This window comes from Neovison vison, chromosome 8 (assembly GCF_020171115.1).
Source record: "Neovison vison isolate M4711 chromosome 8, ASM_NN_V1, whole genome shotgun sequence".
Classification (NCBI taxonomy): domain Eukaryota; kingdom Metazoa; phylum Chordata; class Mammalia; order Carnivora; family Mustelidae; genus Neogale; species Neogale vison.
This window is the reverse complement of record NC_058098.1, coordinates 90,374,695-90,384,152: the sequence shown is the minus strand read 5'-3', so window position 1 is coordinate 90,384,152 and position 9,458 is coordinate 90,374,695. Positions and strand designations below refer to the sequence as shown.

The 9,458-nt window shown below is 38.4% G+C and overlaps 1 protein-coding gene across 1 annotated transcript; it reads right to left on the bottom strand.

The window, feature by feature from the left end:
• Window positions 1-2,800: 2,800 nt before the first annotated feature.
• Window positions 2,801-8,822, bottom strand: GKN1 (gastrokine 1). Its single transcript, XM_044262460.1, has 6 exons — window positions 8,756-8,822; window positions 6,345-6,398; window positions 5,874-6,011; window positions 4,547-4,657; window positions 3,570-3,717; window positions 2,801-2,938 (listed from the first exon to the last, which is right to left on the bottom strand). Exons 1-6 carry the CDS (start codon window positions 8,765-8,767, stop codon window positions 2,844-2,846), a joined length of 558 nt encoding a protein of 185 aa, XP_044118395.1. The 5' UTR covers window positions 8,768-8,822; the 3' UTR covers window positions 2,801-2,843.
• Window positions 8,823-9,458: the final 636 nt, after the last annotated feature.

Here is a 9,458-nt window from a genome sequence, read left to right as displayed (position 1 = left end):
ACTGAGCCACCCATGTGCCTCAACAAATATTTTTTTGTATATTGTTTTCCCTATCTTATTAACTTCTGATATTGTCAATATTATTTCTCCCCCCATTTATTTTTGATATTTTATGCTTTTCCCTCATTTTTAAAGTTGAATTTTTGACTCAATTTTCAACCTTCTTTTATGAAATGAACATTCAGACTATAAATCTTCCTCTATCCATTGCTATAGCTGCCACTCATGATGTTTTGAAATGCAGTGCTTTAATTATTGCCCAGTTTTAAAAGCATCCCTCTTTCATCATGAATTCATCTTTGACTCATGTGTTACTTAGAAATATACTGCCTAATTTCAAAACAAATATAGCTACGTTGTTTTATTTAGGAGGGAGTATTTGTTCTCTTACTTAACTTGAAGGCAGAAAAATGTGTTCTTTATGATGCCAATCATTTGAAATTTTTTGAGACCTGATTTGTGCATTAACATGTGATCAATATTAGTAAATATCCCATACATTCTTAAGACTAACATGCATTCTTTTTTAAATTTTTTATTGTTTTATAAACATATAATATATTTTTATCTCCAGGGGTACAGGTCTGTGAATCGCCAGGTTTACACACTTCACAGCACTCACCATAGCACATACCCTCCCCAATGTCCATAACCCCACCCCCCTTCTCCCAACCCCCCTCCCCCCAGCAACCCTCAGTTTGTTTTGTGAGATTAAGAGTCACTTATGACATGAACAGTCATTTCTGCAAAAAAGACATCCAGATGGCCAACAGACACATGAAAATGTGCTCCATATCACTCGACATCAGGGAAATACAAATCAAAACCACAATGAGATACCACCTCACACCAGTCAGAATGGCTAAGACTAATATGCATTCTGAAATGTTCTACACATGTTCATTAAAATAAGTTAGTTAGTTGTGTTAAATGTTTTTATATTCTTAGCTGCTTCATCTATAAGTTATTGAAAGATGTGTCAAAATCTTTTTTTTTTTTTTTAAAGATTTTATTTATTTATTTGAGAGAGAGACAGTGAGAGAGAGCATGAGCGAGGAGAAGGTCAGAGAGCGAAGCAGACTCCCCATGGAGCTGGGAGCCTGATGTGGGACTCGATCCCGGGACTCCAGGATCACGCCCTGAGCCGAAGGCAGTCATCCAACCAACTGCGCCACCCAGGCGTCCCAAGATGTGTCAAAATCTTTAACTAGGACAGTGAGATTGTTAAATTCTACTATAATTTTTACAATTTTTCCTTTATATATATAAAGGAAAATGTCCTAGTGTATTCAATAGGAAATGTCCATGAAGAGTTTATTTATTTATGAGATGGAGGGAGAGAGAGAGAGAGAATGAGTCTGGGGGAGGGACAGAGGAAGGGAGAGAAGCAGACTCCCCACTGAGCAAGGAGCTCAATACGGTCCTCGATCCCAGGGACCAGGGATCTGAAGGTAGATGTTTAACTGACTGCACAATATATTTTGATAGGTGTATATAACCTAGAATTTTTATATCTTCTTAGTGAGTTTAATTTCTTATCCTGAAACAGTGACTAGACAATTCTAAGAAACATGGGATTCATCAGTTCCCAAAAATCAGTTATATGACATTGTATCCAGCTTGTGAATCACAGGTTTCTTTCTTTCACACTGCCAGTGACAGGGCAGTATGTAAGGCCTTGATCTTTGATGGGTTTCCACATTTCATGGCTTTAGGGTATTTTGGAAATTCTACTGCTCTGGTAGTACCTGTCATGTGAATAGCAATTAAATTGCCTCAGCATAAAGAAAATTATTATAATTGCTTCCCAAGAAGGCCTGGTAAATATTGCATTTTTTCTGAATGGTGGAATCAATGTCTTTTGTTCTTATGGTTCTTTAGGGGTATCCCATCTGAAGACATTAGCATGGATTAGATATCCTCTTATGGCATCAGGACTTAAAAAAATATGTATGGGGAGCATTAACAAAAATGAATTGAGTTTCATATTGTCACACACAACATTTGGGGTCTCTATTATTTCTGAGCTCTTTCTTCTTCAATGAAGACCCCATTGCTGCACCTACACCAGGTGACTCCACTCCCCTGGTCAACTGTGAGTCCTTGAACCAAACAGGGTCAGGGAAAATTGGAATTGGGCCATTACCTCTTGAGAGGGAAAGGCATATAAACATGGGGGTTGAGGCTAATATTTTGGTTCAACCCTCTTCTGCCATGAGTATAGACAGAGCCATCTGCAAGATGGAAAGAAGAGAGAAGCAGAATTTAAAGAGGAACAGAGAAGAACTAAGAAGTGGCTTCCGGGAGAGAGAAGGGAAACTTGGGTCTTGATTTCAATATACTTCTTGGTTCCAGTCTCTTTGATTTTCTTGCCCTGAGATTATTTTAGACACTACAATAACCTTGCAGTAACCCCCCACCCCTCCTGGTGAAAGGTGGTTTGAGTGGATTTCTGCCCTTGCTGATCTGAAAGATTACTGTGCACATCAGCTGTGGATCCGTCTTTGGAACAGTGGGATTGTCTTGGATCCATGCCCAGAACTGTGGTTAGTAGTATCCAAAGCATCTGAAAGGCTTCTTTATAAGGGATAGGCCCTGAATATAAGCTAACCGTTGGGTCCCATGCACCCCAACAGCTTCCCACCATCATGTTGCACTTTTGAGCCTGTGCGTTCCAAACAGGAATCATAAGGAATTTCGTGCTAAGTAGGTTTATTGAAACTTGAAGAGGCCAAACATAATCAGCAGAAAACATTTCAGAATGACATGATAAAAATAATCAGAATCCACATTTTTTGCATCAACTCTTCTGATGACTAAATTCCAAGTGACTTTTTTTTTCTTTAACCATCAATTACTTCTCCACAGTAGGAAAAGTTGAGAAGCAACAATACATTAATATCGTAACAACCACTTCTGTAAAAGAACAGGCTGGTCCCTATTAAAAAAAAAAGAAGAAACTGTTATCAGTATCTTTTCAAGGACTCTTTTGTGTGTGTGTTATGGTTTCCAAGCTAGCTATGTACTAATTTCAAGATCAACCTACCTCTACCACCTGTCTAGCTATTTATCTAGATTTAATCAATCAATTCAGAGATCTGGAAAGTTGCTGTTATATTAGGTAGGTGGATACTTTGTTTATCTGCAAGTCATTCTTTGAAGGTGCAGAAATTAAGTGAGCTGTAAAGAGTCAGTACATTCTATTGGCATTTTCTTTTTCCTTAGCAATTCAGGCCTTCCTTTAAATATATCTTACAGTAACTCCAGATCCACTCTTGAAAGGCAGTATTTACTTCCCAGTCGCGAAGAGCACAGAATCCAAAGCCAGAATGCTTGGGACTGACCCAGATAATAGACCTGTGACCTCTCCCTGTGCCTCAGTTTCCTCATCCAGAAAGTGAGAATAATAATAACTTATTGGGTAAGACTGCTGGCAGGAGCTCCTAATTTAACACACGGAAAGCACGAAGCAAGTGCTGAGTGGTCGGTGTCTTCTATGGATATGCCCAAGAGTAGTCTGACAATTCCAGCAGCAATACCTTGGAGTGTCCTCCTGAAAGGCTACTCACCTTTGATCTCCTCAGCCATGTATGTTGGAATCCCCCTGCACATGCTAGCAATGGGTTTTCCTAACTTGCTCAGGTCACTGACTTCTTTAGGGTTGATGGAGTACCTCAGGCCCTTGGGAGGTGGTCCTCCTGATCCTTCACCCTGAAGCTGAGTGTGGAAAGGAAGAGAGAGAATGAGCTCCCAGCCCAGCGGTTTGTTGAATGAGGGTTGGGTACCAGGCCTGCAGGCAGTATTGTTGGCTACAGTTTTTTTCATAATCAGCACCCACCCTGTATATCTCAGAATTTCTATGTTCCAGAAGATTTAGCTGATGTGAGACCTCAGCTTCTCATAAAAGCAGAAGTCTGGGGTTAAATTTATTCTGAAGCTTGGACCTCATTGGATCACTTTATATTTTTTGAGTGGAGCTGTATGATAATCAGTTTCTGAGAATGCTGTTTATTTTCTCTAACTGATCAATGAAAGGTGACTGTTTTTCAGTTACAGAAATATGAACTCAGGCAAACATTTTAAAGAGCAATGGGTCTTCTCTCCCTACTTCACTAAGGTTGGCAGATAAAATATAGGACACTCACTTATGTTTGAATTTTAGATAAATCATATTGTCCTAAATATTGCATAGGACGTACTTAAGTTAAAAAACTATCCATCATTTATCTGAAACTCCAACATAACTGGGTATCCACTATTTTCATTTCTAAATATAATAATCTCAACCCAACTCTTGTGGGAAAAATGTACTTGGGGAAGTGTAGACAGCTGCCATTGGCTTGAGCAGAACTTTGCTCCTCTAACAGAAAAGGCAGGTGTGAGCCACAGCACTGAGGGCTGACTGCTCCTTCTTCTTAGGCAATTACCAGTTCCTCTTCCCTTTTTGTGCTGCACATGACAATGTACTGTGGTCAAGAGGAAATGACTGTGACCTCGTTATTTACTGACCTCCCTTGAGCCAAATTAAAAGGTCTTTTATTTATACCTTCTTTTCCTTCACCAATTTATCAAGAGTTTGAAGAGAGGGCATGGCGTCCTTGTTCATTCTATGCACAATGCATTTCTTCTTGCCAAAGAGTCTGACTGCAGCAAGGTCCTAGTAAAGAAGACAGTAGATAGTAAGAAGTAGGTTCCCCAAGGAGCTTTTCTTACCAAAAATCAGTTTGACCAGCAGAGGGAAATGGAACTCCAAGATTATGATGAACTCAGATCAGAGCACCGGATCTGGCCCAGTTTTGCAATCGTTTTTGTTGTTAACATTTGTAAGCCTGGAATACAAACTTCTTGAGGGCAGAGACCCAGAGTCTAACTCGTTGCTTTATCTTCAGGTTCTAGCATGGCGTCCCCTTGCACATGTCTGCTTTGCTGAAATAAACTTGAAATTGCTATCACATTTTATTCTCACATGATCTTTATACCATTTCAAGGAGACAAGTCAGACAGGGATTGGTTTTCTAGTTGATCACACGATAAAACTAAGATGATAAAGAGTTGTCTTTTTTCAAAGTACAAAGTTTGTTAAATAAAAAGCTAGTAATTGCAGAATTGGGTCTTCTAACCAGAGTCAAGTGTTATTTTGGTTTGATTTTGGTTTTTTGCTTCTCTTACCGATTAATATTGTCCTTTACATTTCCTTTTTTTTTTTTTGAATTACAGGTGAAATGTCCATTTCTGTCTTTTTAGAAGCAAATTGAATATGGACTGAGATAGGCAGCAGTGATATTGTGCAGGTCTCTCCTCATTACAGAGGGTATCTTCAGGGAAGGCAGAAGGATGTTCATATTTGTCTAACAGCCCCGCAATCCTTGGACATAGTAGATCCTAATTACTTTTCCTTGGTCTGAATTTTGACTGTTTGTGGGAAACATTAATAGGGTATGTTTACATCTAGGGAGTGAAACTGGGTGACCAAAATAAGCACTTTGACCTACAACTCTATGCTTATGTGCAGGCAAATGTTACTTATGATTTAAGTATCATAAGTAACAATGTTACTTATGATAAAGAAATTACTTTGCGTAGGGGTGCCAGGGTGGCTCAGTGAGTTAGGTGTCTGCCTTCTGCTCAGGTCATGATCCCAGAGCTCTGGGTTCTAGCCCCGCATCGGGCTCCCGGCTCTGCAGGGGACCTGCCTCTCCTTCTCCCACTCCCTCTGCTTGTGTTCCCTCTCTTGTTATCTCTCTGTCAAATAAATAAAATCTTTAAAAAAAATAGAAATCATTTTTAATCCTTTTATGGTTAGCAGACATTTTTGTTGTTGTTAAAAAAGAAACATATTTGTAAAGAATGTAAATTGTATGTTGGCTACCTACAGTATTATAGTCCCAGAGGGCATTCCAGGAGTCCCATCCGTTGTTATTGTCCACATTGGCCACATTATGCTCATTGTTGACGCTCACTGACTGCTGCCCACTTATACCACTGTTGCTGTTACCGCCAATGTTGATATCCTGAAATTTATAAGAAATTGACAGTAATTTAATACCATGTTTCTTGGCAAATACACTTTAGTAAGGCACTTCAAAAAGTTTAATACTGGAGCACTTGGGTGGCTTAGTTGGTTAACTCTCCGCCTTCCAGGTCATGGTCTTGGGGTCCTGGGGTTGAACCCCGAGTGTTTGCTGCTCAGTGGAGGGTTTGCTTCTCCCCCTCCCTCTGCCCCTCCCCACTCTGCTAATGCTGACTCTCTCATGGTCTCTCTGTCTCTTGCGTTGCGCACTCTCTCACATAAGGAAATAAAATCTTTTTAAAAATTTATAAAAAAATAAAAGTTTAATACTTACAGTGGAAGCAAGGGCTGGGGTCAGAAAGACTCCAAGAAGTCCAGCGAAGACAATCTAAAAATCATAAGTAACATTGGTCTACTATCACATGGCAAAAAAAATGCCCTCTTTTTTTCTTTTACCCAAGCTTACAAAAAATACTAATTTTACCACACTGTTGAGTGGTCCATCTTTTCTTCTTTGACCTTTGTATTCGTTTCAGCCATAGAAAGTTTTAAAGAATGTAAGATTGTAGCAATCATGTTATTGTGGTGTATAGTTTTAGAAGTATTAATGTAGCTCTTATGTAAATATATGTAGTAATAATATTATCATTATAATATATAATATATAGTATTATATTATTATAAATTATATGTACATTATATATAAATTATAAAGTATATATAATATATAATATATAATTTGTATATTCATTTATTTATTTATATATTTATAATATATAAATATTTATGTATATTATATATAATCTATATATTATATATTTATATATTATAATTATATACAATAAATATGTATATTATATATAATATATGCATATAATTATATTATATATTATATTATATGTAATTATATAATATATATTAAATAACTGTATATTAAAATAAATATATAATAAAATAATAATTTTAAAAGAAGATTAAATTAAGAATTTAAGATTTAAAATTAAATTTAATTTTAATAAAATTTAAAATTAAATTTAATTAAGAAATTAAAATTTCTTATAAAAGTTTTTCTTATGAAAAAACTATGCATTTTGAAATATTTCATATTTTATGAAAAAACAGCATATTGAAAAACACATTTGACAATGAATAACATACAGGATATGAAAATGGATATAGGTTCTGAGAACTATGTCAGTAAATGATTTACTTTTCTTATTTGATCTGGAATACTTTCTTTCCTTCACAGACCTCCTAGTAAAAAAAAGTACTCTTCTTATATTTAAAAAAAATTTTTTTAAGCAACGGGTCAGTAAACAGCCTGGCTGCTACTGAGGGACTGAGGTGGAAAGTTCTGGCTGTCGAGTGTGGTTGGCAGAAAGGAAGTCAGGCACTGTCGTAGGGCACCTGGATTAGTCATTTGTCACTGGGTACATGACATTAGTTATCAGAACACAGAGACTTTATACAGGTGCCTGATTCCTAGTACCTATTAGCATTTCCTTGGCCTGGGACAAACTGGTCTGAGATCTGCCCTAGTGATTCAAGCTAATTGTTTTATTTGCTTAATTTTTCTCCTGATAGCTTAAGAAGAGGTAAAGAGGAGTCTCCTAAACAGTGAGAGATGGGGAAAATTCAAGAGATCTACTAGTACAACACAGTCCTTTCACATATGAGGAAGTAAGCTTCAGTTGTTAAGTAACATGGTCACGCTTGTCTTGGCTTGTCACAGCAGAACAAGGAGAGAAATCACATTTGACCTGGACTCAGAACGCCTTTTTTTTTTTTTTTTTAATGTGCTGTTATTAGAGCTTACTTTTAGATAATCATTTTACCTTTGCAACTCCACTCTGAAGCAACGGCTGTAATATAATGTTTAGTATGTTAAAGCATGAAGACATCCATCGGATTTCTAGCCTCCCTGTGTCTTGCTATAAGTGACACATAGTGCCACCAGTTACTTTGGTGGAATTCTGTGGTCTACCTGCCATGCTCTCAGCCTTTTATCTGGAGCCACAGGGGAAATGCTGCACTAGCTTCATGCTTCAGGTGTTTTCATGGATAAATGACTATGGTCAGGATTCAGGCAAGCCGTTCTTACTCGGAGATCCATTTCACAGCAGAGAACGTGACAGTAAGTCTCTCACCCATCTCATTTAAGAAACTGCTTGTCGTTTTTCCTGAACATGCTCGGGAGTTTTGGTCAAAAGAGGAATTCAGTGGGGCACTTGGATGGCTCTGTGGGGTAAGCCTCTGCCTTTGGCTCAGGTCATGATCTCAGGGTCCTAGGATCGAGCCCCGCATCAGGCTCTCTGCTCAGTGGGGAGCCTGCTTCCCCACTCCACCCCCCTGCCTGCTGCTCTGCCTACTTGCTATCTCTCTCTCTGTCAAATAAATAAATAAAATCTTGAAAAAAAAAAAAGTGGGGGGGATTCAAGAATGTGGAGAAAGATCAGGCATTTTCTAGGGCTTAGGGACTGCCTGCTTTGGGACCAGCCCTGAATCAGGAGGACTGGAAGGTAATTTCATTAAGATAGCAGGAAATACAACATTCAGACAACTGTCTACTCCCAGTACAACTATCATTCTCCACAGAGATGCTTATAATTGCCATGATTCAATGACAAGAAAGCAGATTTTCTTAAAACAATGGCGAATTGTCCTAAGAAGCAGACCCCTCTTAGCTGAGAATGTTAACAATTCTTAATCATAAGATAATACATTCAAAAGGAAAAATCTACTCACTGTGAGCTTCATCTTGGCTTCACCAAAACAACGGAGTAGAGAAGAAGGCAGGCATGAACTCAGACAAGAACACTTCTCATATTTGTACTTACCTAGATTTACTCAAACTAGGTGTGACTAGGTTGGGCCAAAGATTTATCTTTCTCCATTTTCCATATCTGTGCCATGGTTCGGCATACCAGGAAGCCTTTGGGAATATCAACCTGCTTGTCAAGGCACTTTGACATGGAGCCCAGCTGACTCATCACTGTTGAACTTGAAGATATCCCAACAAACTCAATATGACTTATGATAACTGCTAGTCCAACGGCAGCTGTGGGTGTGGATATTTTACGTATTTGATGTCACTTGGAGTCAGAAGAAGAATATCCCTAAAATCAAACAAGAACATAGGTGAGAAACTGTGGACACATTTGGCCTTGCAGATAGCAGGCCTTGCAGATAGCAGGACATGGGAATAGTTTCCTCCTTGTACTGTTCTTTGAACCCATCTTGATGGTTTAGCGTAGGCAAGATGGGTCTATTAGTGACTCCCAGAACACCTGCTTCCTTTTCTGCACTCCTGAGTTCTCTCACTGGCACCACGTACCACACACAGTACACAGAGGGTGCCATGCTTGCCACCAGAAAACCTGGGGGCTGTCTTCAGCAACGTCTTCTCACCATCACGTCTAGGCTTTTACTTAACCTTGTCATTTTGTCT

What these genes read in the sequence shown, in the direction of transcription:
- GKN1 (XM_044262460.1), bottom strand. An exon ending in CCCCAGCCCTTGCTTCCACT is followed by an intron (nt 6,012 to 6,344) that starts GTAAGTATTAAA and finishes TATAAATTTCAG; the next exon opens with GATATCAACATTGGCGGTAA. An exon ending in AATTGGTGAAGGAAAAGAAG is followed by an intron (nt 3,718 to 4,546) that starts GTATAAATAAAA and finishes TTCCACACTCAG; the next exon opens with CTTCAGGGTGAAGGATCAGG.